Source organism: Gloeophyllum trabeum (genome assembly GCF_000344685.1).
Source record: "Gloeophyllum trabeum ATCC 11539 unplaced genomic scaffold GLOTRscaffold_00011, whole genome shotgun sequence".
NCBI classification, from domain to species: Eukaryota; Fungi; Basidiomycota; class Agaricomycetes; order Gloeophyllales; family Gloeophyllaceae; genus Gloeophyllum; species Gloeophyllum trabeum.
The window spans coordinates 64,998-79,668 of NW_006920420.1; the positions used below are offsets into that span (position 1 = coordinate 64,998).

At 50.0% G+C, this 14,671-nt stretch overlaps 5 protein-coding genes across 5 annotated transcripts; 3 read left to right on the forward strand and 2 right to left on the reverse strand.

The window, feature by feature from the left end:
• Positions 1 to 98: 98 nt before the first annotated feature.
• On the forward strand, positions 99 to 375 carry GLOTRDRAFT_131211 (uncharacterized protein; the record flags this gene model as incomplete). The annotated part of the gene is made up of 2 exons (XM_007870066.1): positions 99 to 132; positions 188 to 375. 2 exons carry the CDS (start codon positions 99 to 101, stop codon positions 373 to 375), a joined length of 222 nt encoding a protein of 73 aa, XP_007868257.1.
• Positions 376 to 876: 501 nt separating this feature from the next.
• GLOTRDRAFT_111797 (uncharacterized protein) lies at positions 877 to 1,507 on the forward strand. The gene is made up of 3 exons (XM_007870067.1): positions 877 to 982; positions 1,034 to 1,312; positions 1,365 to 1,507. Exons 2-3 carry the CDS (start codon positions 1,056 to 1,058, stop codon positions 1,375 to 1,377), a joined length of 270 nt encoding a protein of 89 aa, XP_007868258.1. The 5' UTR covers positions 877 to 982; positions 1,034 to 1,055; the 3' UTR covers positions 1,378 to 1,507.
• A 1,150-nt stretch (positions 1,508 to 2,657) lies between these two features.
• GLOTRDRAFT_131212 (uncharacterized protein) lies at positions 2,658 to 4,427 on the reverse strand (the record flags this gene model as incomplete). The annotated part of the gene is made up of 6 exons (XM_007870068.1): positions 2,658 to 3,023; positions 3,083 to 3,230; positions 3,284 to 3,522; positions 3,579 to 4,070; positions 4,129 to 4,287; positions 4,341 to 4,427. The coding sequence occupies 6 exons, from the start codon at positions 4,425 to 4,427 to the stop codon at positions 2,658 to 2,660; spliced, it is 1,491 nt and encodes a 496-aa protein (XP_007868259.1).
• A 3,018-nt stretch (positions 4,428 to 7,445) lies between these two features.
• On the reverse strand, positions 7,446 to 11,057 carry GLOTRDRAFT_46299 (uncharacterized protein; the record flags this gene model as incomplete). Its single annotated transcript, XM_007870047.1, has 10 exons — positions 7,446 to 7,856; positions 7,929 to 8,129; positions 8,162 to 8,346; positions 8,395 to 8,791; positions 8,845 to 9,173; positions 9,383 to 9,724; positions 9,811 to 9,998; positions 10,062 to 10,495; positions 10,551 to 10,826; positions 10,881 to 11,057. 10 exons carry the CDS (start codon positions 11,055 to 11,057, stop codon positions 7,446 to 7,448), a joined length of 2,940 nt encoding a protein of 979 aa, XP_007868238.1.
• A 1,121-nt stretch (positions 11,058 to 12,178) lies between these two features.
• GLOTRDRAFT_94999 (uncharacterized protein) lies at positions 12,179 to 13,535 on the forward strand (the record flags this gene model as incomplete). The annotated part of the gene is made up of 7 exons (XM_007870069.1): positions 12,179 to 12,406; positions 12,477 to 12,590; positions 12,663 to 12,752; positions 12,802 to 12,930; positions 12,992 to 13,150; positions 13,184 to 13,314; positions 13,367 to 13,535. 7 exons carry the CDS (start codon positions 12,179 to 12,181, stop codon positions 13,533 to 13,535), a joined length of 1,020 nt encoding a protein of 339 aa, XP_007868260.1.
• Between the last annotated feature and the right edge of the window lie 1,136 nt (positions 13,536 to 14,671).

Sequence of the window (14,671 nt, forward strand, 5' to 3'; positions counted from 1 at the left end):
TTTCACAGCATAGAGAAGACGACTTCGAGCGAGAACTATGGCCCTATTCTTGATATATGGACTTTCTTTCTCGCGCGTATTTTTGAAAGGGCACCCCGATGTCTGCCGGTCTGAACCCGATGGATCACGAGAGTACGTCAATTCAGGCATGGAAGCGTGATCTCAGCTCACGAATGATCGCCTTTAGGCTGGGCGGAAATAAAACCCTCTATACTCGATCTCCTTCGTTGTATAGAGAAGGAACAGGTGGCTCGGAGGGAGAAAGCCAAAGATGACGATAACAGCGATGAAGACTGGAACGAAGAGTGGGTAGGTGACGATGGGAGTGCCGATGAAGCACTCGGAACCGATGCCGTCGACAGTGACGGTTATTGATGGCTTCCCTACAAGTCACCTCTGCGCGACTTGCGGGGAGACAGAGTAACACCAAACTCTGGCGAGCAGGGGTTTATTTTCAGACCCGTATTCATGACTTTTGATTAGCTTGTTGTATCACATCGTTTAGTCGTTTGTCGCTTTTGTAATGTCTGGTAATTCTGTGGCGCACCGCTTTCCGTACAGTCGTCTCCCGGGATAAAGCTTTGCGAGAGGAAATGTGATATCTAAAGTACTCCACTCCAGCACTAAATATCTATTTCGGGGGTCAGTGTCTTGTAGAAAGAAAGCACAGCGCATGATGCATGATGGGTTAAGTCCAGGGAGCAATACATCCCACATACAAGCATCAGGAAGTAGAGGATCGATGTCTGTTCGAAGGAGTTCGAACTTCAGCCAAGCGTCCCAATGAGGAGCCTCGACTGCAGTGAATTACGTCAGCGGCGACTCAGCGCATCCTGCGCAACCAAGTTGAAGTCTATCAAGGTCTGATTCTAGTACTTGGGTCGAAACTTGCTATCCCCTTCGGAATCCTCTTACACGGGGAGAGGTGCTGCACGTTGATTCTCTCTTAAATCTTGAAACGGGTGTTGACTGCAGGGGCGAGGTGAGTGTTACTCACGGCTTTGACGATAAACTAGACATGCTTCTTCCATAGCCTTACTCAAGGCAGGTTGAACATGGCGTTTCAATCGCTAACCGGGCGTCAGTCCGCCGCTTCGCCGTCGGTATCGCTAGAAAAGGGAGCGTACCGCTTGAGAGGTCCCGCATGGTCTCGAAAGCGATCACTATCCCGGCCTTTGCCTACGGGAAGGCCAGGATTATCGGGGCCTGCCCAGCTTGGGAACCAGGAGACGCAACTAGCTGTCGTCATTGTCCTTCTGGCGCTGGCCACAGTTAGCTCTTTCGGTGCAGCGTACTATTTGTATTCCACTAGGTGGGCTCATCTGCGAGCGCTTTTCTCGGACGGTCTAACGGTTCTCCTCAAGTCGTCCTCTTTGATGCAAGTCCTTCCGGCGTGGAGCGTGTGGCGTTGGACGGAATAAACCGCTTCCTTTCATATCTGCCCCACAGCGGCTTTAACAATCAACGCATTACTTTGGCAAATGCTCTCGTGTTATCTCGTATGCTGAATCGTACTTTGCTTTTGCCTCCTGTCCGTCTGGGCAATAAATCTCTGCCTTACATGGAGTTTGAGAAGCTGTCTCACTTCGTTTCGTTGTCAGGGAAAGAGCAATCTCGTCGTTGTGCATCCATCCCGACTTCTGCACTTTTGGAATGTTATGAGTCTTATGACTACGCGTTCGTTTCGTGGCATTCACTCATGGACCTATCCGCACTGCAATGGGAGCAAAATATAGTCGAGAGATGGCATCTCAGTGCGGCTCATGTACCATCGAGTCTGATCCAGATTGGGACTCTCTTTGGGTCGGCCCGCCTGCGTCTCAGGTAATCAGGCAATCAGACTCTCCGAGGCGATACTCGGCGAATGATGACTGTCTCAAACCCCCTCCACCGTATAGCGGGCAATATCGGCGACGCGGTTGGCCGTGTGTATCTAGCGGCCCACGGTGTGTTTAGCGAACGTCAACAAGATAACGCGGGGCTGCTCCGTGAGGCCTTAGACTTCGTGGAATGTTTCAGCGTATTGGAGCACCGTTTGGGTAACGCAACCTGGGATCGTACCGACCCCCGTGCTCTCTCCTGACCTGCCAGCGCTCAAAGTTCCTCGGCCCGCTTGATGCCTCTTCTCACGCATGCTGTCGACCGACGGGACACTCACCGACCCTTCTCTTTAAATCCCTCTCGTGAGAGCAATGGTCGTTGGCAATGCGGGGTATGTGGTTGGCACAGATGGGAGCACCTTCAGCGCCTATGTCCAGGTTGTGCTTTGAAGAATACATCAAGGTTGGGAAATAGTCCAGAGGGGATGACTGTAACTCTATTTGCCGTTTCGAAGGGGTCTCTGTAGCATGATCTTTGTATGGCCCTGATAGCACTTTTCAATCAAAGATATCTGGCAGTGTAAGTGCGACGAGTTGTACTTTCAGTTGCGGGCCGTGATCAAGTTACTCGTCAGAGAAGCATTTTTGGTGATGGTCCAACGAATGTTTAGCGTCTGCCCTAATGGAATCGGATCGCATGCATGGTGAGTGGAAAGATACGTGGGTAGGTATGAGGTGCACATCTGATGAGGCATCTTTGGATAAATACGGCCCTGCATCTTACACCTGTAGTACGAAAACACCCCCTCTGAACTATCAGGAAACGCGTCCTCAAGGCTACGAGCAACCTGCCGACGGTACAATGTTCCAAGGACCGATCAATTGTCGATAATTGATCGGCCCTCCAGCGCTCAACTCCGGACTTTCCTGGAAGCCAGTTAGCTCGTGAGCGTCATCGACAGGGAAGCATTTGGCGGTCAAGAGGGCTTGCAAGGAGGTCGGAATCGCGAATTGGCCCGCCGCACTGTTGCTGTCAACGTCGAGAGGGGCAAAGCGGACGAAGGCACCGGTGGCAGCACCAGGTAATCCGTTCCCTCGCGCGAAGTTCCGCCGCGCAGTTTCAAACTGGTCGCGATTAGCCTGGTTGTTCACGTCGTCACCAATAAGTCGCTGCCCATTGGGCGCCGTTTTTGGGAACCATTGCTGGAGGAGGTACACGATGCTGTTAGCAATACATATGGACGGCTGTCAAACTCGACTACCTTTGGAATTGAGTTGATCCACTCATTGGCATCCCTGGCAAATATTTTACAAACAAAAGCCAAGTTCGCCGTCGGGTCCTTATTCGGCTTTCCCTTGCCCTGCTGGCGGTTCACGTTTTCCTTTGCATTCTGGGCGAAGGCCTTAGCACTACATAAACGTTCCGTCAGTGTCTCCATCGATCATGGAACTGATGCACGAACGTAACGAGATCATCAGTGACATATAAGCCTTGTCCCAGCTCCCCATTCGCGCCAGACCCAAATTGCGGAGGCATGATCCCGACACTCTCGAACAGCTGTGCGTTTTGGTTTTGCGTACCATGCCATCCGAGGAACAGTGGATTCGCTCTGGTAACAAGAGTGTGGGTAGAGTTTGCCGGAATATATTCACGAGGCGTTTCTAAGGAATTGGAACCCGAACTTCTGGGCCTAAAGGCGCACTGACAGGGACGAATTGATACATTGGCACTTTTATGTGGTCATTATAAGCACTTACTGCACCACCAGTATTCGTAGGGACTGACGACGCAGTCAATGTCCCATCCAAAGGCAAGGATGGTGTGGCGGTTGACGTGCTATTCAACAGAGACAACGTCGCCGTCTCGGTGCCGTTCAAAGCCGAGGACGACGTGACGGTTGACGTGCTGCTCAGAGTCACGAATGATGTGGCATTTGCCGAAGAAACCGATGTGGGCGCACCGCGGGTAGACGAGGTGAGAGTGGCGGATCCGGCGAGAAGGGTCGATGTCCCATTGGCAGCAGGAATTGAGCTTGCTGCGAGAACAGAACTTGAGCCAAGAACGGAGCTCGACGCGAGAATAGACCTGGACGTGACAAGAGAGGTGGACGACAGTGTGGCGGGTGGAGAGGACACCGGAGCTGAAGAACTGAGGAAACTGGAAAGGCTGGTAGTCACTGGAGTGGGTGAGCTCCGGACTACAGACCCACTACTAGCAGCGATACTCCTCACGGATGAAAGCGGACGTGCCTGAGAAGGCGCATCAAGTTAGTTCATAACTGCATCAGGCTGGAAATGATCAACTCACAGATGTTCTCGCGATCGTGGTATGTACGGCTTTTGAGGTTACAGGAGGAACCGTAACCGGTCTAGTGGTTCTTCCCACTGTGACAGGAGGTGCTTTACCTGCCCCTCCGCCTTTACCTGCTCTGGAAGGGGAGAACGTACGCCCTTCGAGGATCGGAGCCTGGAGCATATTATATTAGCCGTCAGCTGAGAGAACAAAGCATACAAACCCACATCAATGGGAGCTGCCACTATGCCCTGTAGGTTCAATAGAAAGAAACACAGGACAAGGAGGCGGGCGAAGAAGTGGCCATAAGGCATCTTGCGTTGTGCTGGCCGAACATCGCGGAAGGCAGGTTAATGAAGAATATAGGGCACGATATCATCCAATAGCTTACGGAGATCAAAGAGTGGCTTGAGTTATAAATCGGAAGCACCGGGCTTCAAAATGCTGTTACGCGGATGTAAGAACGGAGACAGTTTAGCCCAAGCAAGTGAGTAAATGGGACATACCAGATGTAGAACGAAGACGGGCGGAAACAGTTCACTGCCCACCTCCATTAGCAGATGAGTCTTTAAATACCGCCAGAGGATACCACTGGAGACGGCATAGCCTCTAACAATTCGGCCTATGATGAATCAGTCGTCTGCTCCATGTAGGTCAATGCGCTACGACGCGCGATAGCGAAACACATTAGACAACCACCAAACAGACATCGTCCTGGATCCCGGTCTCCGGCATGATAACCCCGGACGCAGGTTGAACTGGGACTAGAATATGGCCATAGCATAGCATGCCATCCGAGTCTATAGATGTATCCCAGTATGCACCACATGAGCTGGCTATTGGTGAATTGCGGAAGACCAGTTACTAGCACGATAACACGGAGGAGACAGTGTTTGTCATGGAACACGGGAGCAGCCGACAGAGATTTTAAACAATCAGCACTCAAGTCATCGCTTGAGCAGACAAGATGGTCCTTGACCTATAGGCTTGCAATACAACGATCCGGTCATCCACATGAATACACTCGTCGGGGCTAAGCATGGCTGGCAACGATTGGTGAAACAAATCTGCTGAGAGACGAAGTCCTTGAGAATGTGTGTGCCGTGGTCACCGGGTAACCCGTATACTTCATCAAATATACTTACAGTAGACTTATCTCGTACATAGCGTCGGATCCCAGGTTCGGCTATGCATTACGAGGTCGTATATGCCATCGAGGTACTGTCACAAAAATGTGACACTCCCAATCAGCGTGACAAACAGGCTATGCACAGCGGTACTCACAGCGGGCAAGCACCGATGTCCCGCCACCGGACATTCGTCATTCATGAAATAGGTGGGAGAACACTTTCCTTGCATGCTCCGAAGTGGGACTTGGCAGAGACATAAAGAATGAGAGAACAATGTCAATCAAATGTCCCCTGATTTTTAGAGACCATAGTAAATGTCCCGCAGACCTGCCTTTGTTCATTCAAGGGACATTCTCCATGTCCAGGTTGTGGTCCAACAAAGACCATTCCAGGAAAGTGTTCTCCCAACCGGGGCATGTTCATAGCATGCTCGCCGGCGGAACATCGGTCTCTGCCCGCAGTGACTATCATTGGGGGGGAGTTTGACAATATTTCACTGTTAAGCTCGTATCTCCTTCAGTTTTGAAGATATTTGGGCGCTGATTTGACCGATCGATGCGAAATTGCGTGTTCTATCATAATATTGAGAGATCTTTATAAAAATTCTGCGTTCTTGCTATTCCGGCAGCAAAATACTGGTTTCGGCACGATTTCGCTTACACCGGGGGGAGAGTTTGACAATCAGTCACACAACTGTCACACCGGCTGCGGCAATCTCCAGGCGGCATTCCCTTTCAGGAGCACCATTCAACTACGCCTTGGCCCTTCAATTGGGCATATACTGCAGCAAAGAAAGGAAATATTGTGCACAACAGGTCATTTGCTTCCTTGTAGCATGGATACAGCTCGTATGGTAAGTCCTATCTATGAGAACGTCGAACTTGCAAAACCCACCGGGTCACCGGTGCGCGCACACGCAAATGCATCTCCAAGCTCCGCTTGAATTCCACAGTCACGCCCTGCCTCGACAGAGCTTTGGACAAACACCTGCCTGACGTCTAGCAAAGGATTCCGTCTGCCTGGAGCATATCGGGCTTGACGGATAGACTCTCAAGGACCTTAATGATGGATACTCCAGGTTGTTTTATTGCTCTGGGACATACCGTGCATGAGATCTGTTCAAACGCGTTCCGCAGTACAGGCATATTGACGCGTTTTGCGTGTTTCCTGACAATGCAAGGAGAAAAAAATTATTATGAGCTTAGAGACATGACTGGTACATACATACCCATACACATGCCAATTTCTGAAGTCAAATATGGGATGTGGAAAGAGTTACAAGTGATTTATCATTTTGTCAAACCCAATACCCGTGTCAAACTCCCCCCCCCCAATGATAGTAAAGAATGGCAACTTCCCAGAGCTTTCAACCCAAACCCGGGAATAGTGATAAGTACCAGTATGCATATGCATGAGAAAACCGAATTACACGCTGCCTTGTGCATGATTCAGACCGGGTGGTAACTTCGGCTTCATATGGCCGTCGGTTCCCAGATTATTATGCATAACAAGATATTATGCATGAAACAATAGGAACTTTGGTTCCGGTTCGAGCTATGTCCAAAATCTTGCTTTGCATCACTATGACATGTTACGAGAAACTCTACTCTACTGTTAGGCTTGAAACTTCGCCTCTCAAATAAGACTTAGTAGACGAGCAACTGTCTTATAAGGAGGCTTGTTAATTTTTAGTATTACCGCCGCAGAAGTCCCCCTGAAGCTCACGCGTCTGCCAGAAAAGGCAGCCTCTTCTCCCCAAAACGGCAGGTGCGCGACCGATGGACTGGAAGCCTCTTGCCGCACTTCGGCATGTGTATGCGCGACTCTCAACAAACTCTCAACGTAAGGTGCTCGATTAGGCGAATTATTCGCCATAGATTAAATCCAGTGAAAGCATAGAATAGTCGCCAATAGGTAGCCTACACGCCCAACCCAGCCTGAGGTTGCAAGGACCCCGGGACTTTGACGTCGAAGCGATGTTCGTTCCGGGCGTTCACGAGACATCCGATCGAGATTACACAGACCATGCGAATTGACGGCTCCTGTTGGTGAGAATGACCTCAAATTGAGGTCACAATAGAGGTCCTTTTCGCGTCCTGCCTCGGATGTCATGAATCCCTCGTATGCATAGTATACATTAAATGAATTATATCAAGTATACAACTCAGGGACTAGTACTATGGACATTTGAGCCTGAAATGTCTATATATCAGGAATGGAATCTGCCGCCATGTCGACTGTGGCCTGACTGAGATTTTGGGACTCCTTGGCCTTTTTGTTGCGAGCTCTAGTCGCGGCTGCTTTCGCGGCGCTCTCAGCACGCTTCGCCGGTCCTGATATTTGAAGCCCCCGAGCAATCTCAGCTAGCCTCGCAGACCGGTTTGGTTGAAGATAATGGCGTGGGGCTGTCAGCTGCCGGGGAAGTACCTCTCGCACCAGTGCTGCATTGTGGATGGCGTGCATGTTCAAAATGAACTGATCATCATCCAAGTGCACAATGCACCGCTCTTGCAGGCTCGTTGGACATCGTTCTTGTTGCACCGGCCGCAAAGCTGTTGGACTACAATTACCTGCTGCACAGTCGTGTTGCGCATTGAATAAAAATAAAAGGTCCTGATGCATATATTTAGAGGCAATGATAGACATCCGGTTTGATGTACGCACCGCAGATGCAACTGAGACGACTTTCGGCCCGTTCAAGGTTCTTGTTAAGATAGGCATTTTGAGACGATTATGTAGTGCGCTGGACACCGTAAAGCGCTCGACGAGTGCAAAACCCGTATCGCAGGTGGTCTTCGAAGTCTCCGGAGAAAGGATCTTGCAGATGCGACCACAACTGACCTCTTGATTCGGGCCCTGGTGAATACTGATGAGCCATGATATTCTCTCGAATAGATGGACGGCGTACATACACCTACGCTGCGGTAGAACACCCACGATCCGGTACGGCAAATGTCTCGCGAGCGTGATACACAGGATTCTCCTTGCTGCCACAATAGCCCGCTAACACCGGGCTCTGCAACGTGCAATGTTCCTGTCTGATCAAGGGCCTCGCGCCACACTTTGCTTGATCGTTTGCGTCTTGCTACCATCTTCACAGAACCTATAACGCAAAGTTAATAAAACCTCGAAGTTCTAGATTGAGCCTCACCGATTTGCAGGGAGCATGTATCGACCCACCCGAGACGCCTTTGCAACTGAGGATTCTCTCGCAGAAACGCGCGTACATTCTCACCCGCTCGTACATATTTGCCGGAGTCCGACCTCCACCAGCCACCACTGACTTGGTGCTTGAAGCGCTCCATGTCTGCCAGTGTCAAAGCAATGTCACGGCTGGGCGCCTGGCGGTTGGAGAGAACACTACAGAGCCGGAAGATAGCATTCCAGCATTCAAAAATCTCCGTTGCGAAAAGCAAGGCTGGCCCAAACCGTCGAATGTCCTCCAAGATGTGCGGGAGGGCATGCAGCTTCGGCTTCTGTATTATACGGCTCGGATCGATCAATGCCCAGATATCCAGGACATTGTCGATTAGGATTGACACGTCGGCCTGATCCAGGAACATTAGTTTGATTTAATTAATTAGAATTTGCATACTATTACCAGATAAGCTTTCATGTCGTTAATCTGGTGGTACCAAAGGTAGGCCCCTAGCTCCCCAGTTGCTCGCCACAAGTCAAACATGAGATCCGAGCATAGGTCCCCGTGCAGATGAAATATTGCAACCTGCTGTAATGCTTTGAAGTGTCGCCCAACAAGAGCATTCTTATATTGCACCATATATTTTGCTCGAACTGGGGGAAGAACCAAGCCGTCAACGGCCGATGACTGAAGCCGGAGAGCGAACAGCTCTTGTTTCTTCTCGTCCCAACCGCCGTGAGTAGCATACCAAACGTATTTGTCTTGCCCAAGCAGATACGTGTGAAGAATCTCTACCGGAGTGGCATCATGTATGTTGACTCCTGATGGAAAAGCCGCCAAGGGCCGTTAAGCCACAGTCAGGGGTACAAATAATGGGGATACGTGCCTGGCATTGCAAGGGCTGGATTGTAGTGGTCACCAGGTCTCACGCAGCGCCGAAGTGCTGCGAAGCAATTTAACTTAAAATGAGTCACTGGAACAGTTTGTGCGATCTACGAACGGGAATCGAGCGGTAACACACTATACCGCTCCGAGGGTTGACTCAGGAGCCAATCGAAGACCTCTTCCTGGACTTTACAGATGATTTCATTTTTGACAAGCTTGCGGGCTTCGCCTTTCAAAGACTTGTCCTTTAGGCGGAGATCTCGGGTCGCCTCATTACTCAGTCGTTCAACTTGAAGACTACGTGCTTTGGTAATGCATTGGTCGATCCAAAATGACGCAATCTTGTCCTTTACGCCCGTTCGGGTCTGCAGCGCGTCAACTGCTTCTTGAACGCCTAAGCACGCAGACCATAGCTGATCCTTTATTACTTGCACCGTCTCGGCACACGATCTGGGATCTCCAGGCTACCGAAATCAATTGTAACGGTCAAGCAGCATCACGTTCGGGGACAACCGACCTTGAAGAGTGCTTGATAACCCTCACAGCTCTCCTTGTCATCTGCACCTCCTCCGACTTTGCACCGCCGGCAAAAAAGATTCCCATGCATGCCAATATGAGAACAGGTCTCTGATTGCTGGGGATTGTCAGCGGGGAAGATATGTGGCAATATACGGAAGATAATCTCTTCTCCGAGCACACAATCATATGCAGTGTACCACTGATCAGGTTTCCTTTAAGCATATTCCATCTGTAAGCTCGCGAATCAGGTGACGAAAGTATTTCTGTTAACTTACATCTTCTCCGATAGTGCGTCCAGCTGCTCAGAGGATGATGCATGCTGGGACGTAGAACAAAACCGCACAAAAAACTCTTGTGCAAGCTTCTGATGTGGTAGAGTACTATTTGCAAGGTACGTATTGACATGTGGGTTAAATTGCTTGCTCACGTTGCCCGATACATCATCGCTCCATGGTGTAATGAATAGTGTGAATGCCGAGCGACCCTTCGCGATCTTCCGGACAGGATGTGGCATCTCGTTTGCCCACGACGGGGCGGTCTCTGCAGTTTCATACCAGAAGCAACACCTATCTCGCCTATGGACAGGAGACATACCTGGGAAGTGAAACTTAAGGCCTTCACCCGACTCTGTCAAGTCAAGGTAATTGCTTTCAAATTCAGAGGCATTCACCCGGCTGACCGTTCCAAAATCTGCATTTGTCACCCCCGTCTACGGTGAAGTTTCAGTTTCAGGAACCAGCACGAGAACTCAAGAAGTTACTGACGAGCGGGTCATGAATGACATTGCATACGTCAGCGTGCATAGTCCCATCCTGATTTATCCAACGGAAAGGTATGACGAGTCGCCCATCTTGTAGGCGTGCTATCTCCTTGACATAATAATGACGGTGCGGCGCCTTCTTCCTGTCTGCCCACATTGGTGTCAGGAGATCCAGGTCCGTCTCCTCGGCCCATTTTCCTGCTTGCCAGGCTTCTGACACTTTCGGGGAAATTTCCGGATATAGGTTCATATGCTCTCGCACCAGAGGATTGGCCCAATCCTGCCATTCCCTGTTGGTATTAACATTCACGTTTGTAGCAGGGTCACGGCATACCATCGCAAAAAGCTGAATAGGATCATTCATGCAAAAGTGATTTCCAAGCGACGACGTATGACTCTCCGTTTTAAGTCCCATATCTTTCGTTAACTTGGTCTGTAAGGTGCGTAATGACTTAAATGACGGGACATCAGCGGTTTCGCACTCGCGCATCACCCATAATATAGCAAGCATATGGGTATCAGACAGGCGCAAGCGCGGCAAATTGTCCAAGAGGTCCAACATGAACATCTTTAAGGTGAAGTCAGGTCCAATTTAAGCCGCAGCTCTGAAGCGTTGACGAGCTTACCGTCTTGGACCCGTATGGCTCCCAGCCATCTTGTGATATCCGCCCTGGCCGATCCTGTTCCTCACATTCCTCCTCATCGTCTTCCACACCTGGCCAGTTGACGTGGAATCAGCAGAGCCAATGAGATCGCACATATTTGTCCAACTTCTCACCCATCAGACGCATGGCCCGAATGATATCAGGAACTGTAGGATCTTCTTCGATATCGTCTGCGGTAAGCTCTTGTCCAAATAAACTGTGACCTTCGCAAAGCTCCAACCATTGCATTTGCTCATGCAGATGGTGTCGAGTCTCGTTTGCCCCGCTGCTCTCCCCTGCAGAGAAGACCGTCCTTTCACCGTTGGGGTAGAAGTACTCATCCCCGTCGACGATCATATTATCAAATAACGATCCGCCAGGCGCTGAAGGCCCATCGTCAACCATCTCATCCTCCGAATCCTCGAGAATAGCTGCCAGTGAGAGAAGTGCAGGTCTCGAGGGTGCGGTCGCATTTGCGGTGGAAGGCACAGGTGTATTGGGGACAGCAAAAGTGGTGAGTCGCTTAGAATTATCATGTTTCTTCGTGAGGAGATGGTCCGGTGCCTTTCGTTTCGTGACCAAGACCTCTTTGCGGAGACGTTGCGAGCAAAGGATGCATATTAATTTTGTGTTGTCAGATGAACATTCCGCAAAGCCTGTGGATCATTAATGATCGTGTCAACGAGTATGAACTGCCTGTACCTGCCTTCAGGAATGACGGTGGCACGGGGCATCTCTAAACTGAAAGTGCGTAGTGTCACTTAATCCTTGTCGCGACAAACGCGTTCTCATTAGCGAAGTCCGCATTTAGCACGTGACTGCCCAACGGAACGACTTTACGTTCAGGGCTTGCACTGTCATCTCGTTTTTGTTTCTGCTCCTCATTCCAACTCCCTCTCATTTTTTCCCTCATTTTTTCGTAATTTTCTTTCTTTTGAAACTACTCTACTTCCATTAATCCCGTGTAGCCATGTTGTCGATGGCCGATATGCTCAACAGGGAGTCAAGTCCTCCTGCTCCATCGACTGACTCGGATGACATGCCGAGAACATCTGAATCGCCACACAGGTCAAGTCCAGACCCTGCTGGCTCTTCTCCTGCCGCAGTGACAACACGCAAACGACCGGCGGAAGACCTTTCTCAGTTCGCTCAATCTATCGCAAGGAAGAAGCGGTTGCGCCCTGAGGACAGCGACGAGCTCATATCTTATTCAAAGGTCTCGTTTCAATTTCCTTGCTTTCTGTATGCTAATGTTGAGTCGGATCTTCTTGGTGTTCTACAAATAGTTGTCTCGCAGTGAGAAGGACATATGGCTGGCATCAACACTCTTGTCCATCGAGGGTACCGTCAGTCAACTGCATGCGCCTGATTCCCAATGGGACTTGCCGTCGATGTTGAAGGTATGTACCTATGGCACTATTGGGTTCATGATGAAATTAATGCCTCACGTGCTACAACATCGGTGGATGCAGAAGAAGATTGACATCTATTCTGCAACAATCATTCTTGCTCCGACAATTGCTGCCTACGTTAGCAACGACGTGCCGCGGAAGCTCTTGCTCGTGAGTGCCAAACGCCAATGCTTGTCAGCTTACCGCTCATTCCTTCCAGGAGATTCTCGAACGCCACCCGAGCTGGGGCTACAGGCCCGATGTCAAGGAGAATCCTTACCGGCACAATATTGTGGTGTCCTTCATATCTGCCAAGTTGACTTCACGGAGGTATACGGCTAAGAAAATTGTAAGTTCCATTACTCTATATCATCAGCTAAGGTCATTGATGCATTGCGAGTACCCCACAGATCGCGGAAAGCATCGGCGAGGCTCCCGAGGATCCGGCAGACGTGAAACGTGCTGATGCTCTTGATATCCTCGCCTTATGTGAGAGGTTGACAGCAAATGTCTTCAAGGCGGCGAAAATCGTTGTTACCGTACCGATGTGTGCCAGGATCGCCTTTCTCGTAGGCTATTTCTCATCTGCATTATTCACCCAGCTGATCACTGGCACACAGAGGCTTATATATATCGGGAAGCCCGATGCAGGGGAGAAGTTCTGGAGCATCGCCGACGACAACCTCAAAGATTTCCGGGCCAAGTTTTCCAATGATCAGAGGAAGATATCGAGGTTGGTCATCTGTCTCTCAAACTTCATGCCTTGCTCATTGATTCATGCGCAGCAAATTTGCGAAGATCCTTACGCAAGACCGTCAAGTGTACGGTGATGTGGATATCAGTTATATGCTGAAGAGTGCCTGCATGAATGCAGCTCAGCGCGAAAGCGAGGACGTGCACGCCGGGATCGAGCCAGCTCCCGTTGATGATGCAGAGCAGAATGAGGAGGTTTAGATATTCATGACCTGATCGGACGGAAGGATGGAACATGCTACTTAGCTGTACATTCAATTTAATCAGTAGTAATTTTTTATCAGTACATCAGCTACCAACAATCAGATGTCGTCTTCTGCATGACCTTGACTATATCATCCTCCGTGCTCTGGTGAATATGATGAAGAGATTTATCTTAGCTTCTTGAAGTGACCTTCGTACCCTTTGTTGCATGCAATGCGAAGACTCAAGCGGGACTCATTTGACGACAGGTCACACAGTCGCATGAGATGCATGAGCTGTCGCTGGGACGCCTAATCCGAAACCTCCTCTGGATGTTATGTCCTGAGCTCCTATCGACATCACGATTTTCCGAGCTCGGATCTATTTTCACTTTTTATATTACGCAGATGTATGGCCGATCTCCAGTCGACATCATGGCTCGGTCCCGGCAGGGTCCGAGACTGAGCTTCTTGAGTCCTTTTCCCAGGATGGGCGTGTAGCGTAGGACGGGCATAGAGAGGAGGTGAGCGGCGTGTCGCGTCTGCGATGTCTAGCAAGGAAAGCGCACATGGCTTACCATTGCCACGGTGCCTTCAGTACTAAATAAAGCGGGGGACGCTGCCTAAACGGGCGCAAGGTAGGGTTCCGTAAATTTGGGAGGTGAAAATTACACTTGCTAATTAGCAGTTGTAAATTAGCGTTAATTACATGCTAAAGTGATGGTCCCGGTTTTGACCATGTTAATTTCAGTTAATTTGACCCATTCGGTACCTAGCCTACATCCGGACATAACCCTCTCTTGTGGGTCCACCTATTGTACTTCTCATACCCTGCGTCAGCGTAGATACTAGTACACATTCCTGTAAACGCCTGTGGCATATGAAACATGATCATACTAGCCGCCACGTGCGTGTTGTCAAGTGGGAGCAGACCGAAAATCCGCAAGTGCATATTCTTGCTGAAAGCCGGTCAACCATGACAGACAAACGGCATGCTAAAGACATAGAACTCCTGCGACTATACCTACAAGATCTCCCGAATGAATTGCCCTTACGTTCTGCCCAAGATTCGTCCTATGGTTTCCACGCATTTGGGCTTGACGAGGAATGGCTGAAGGAAGAGGGTCAGGAAGCAGCCGCAAACCGCCAGCTTGA

Bases quoted from the DNA above. Each gene is read 5' to 3' on its own strand.
- GLOTRDRAFT_111797 (XM_007870067.1), top strand. From the start codon at position 1,056: ATGGCGTTTCAATCGCTAACCGGGCGTCAGTCCGCCGCTTCGCCGTCG.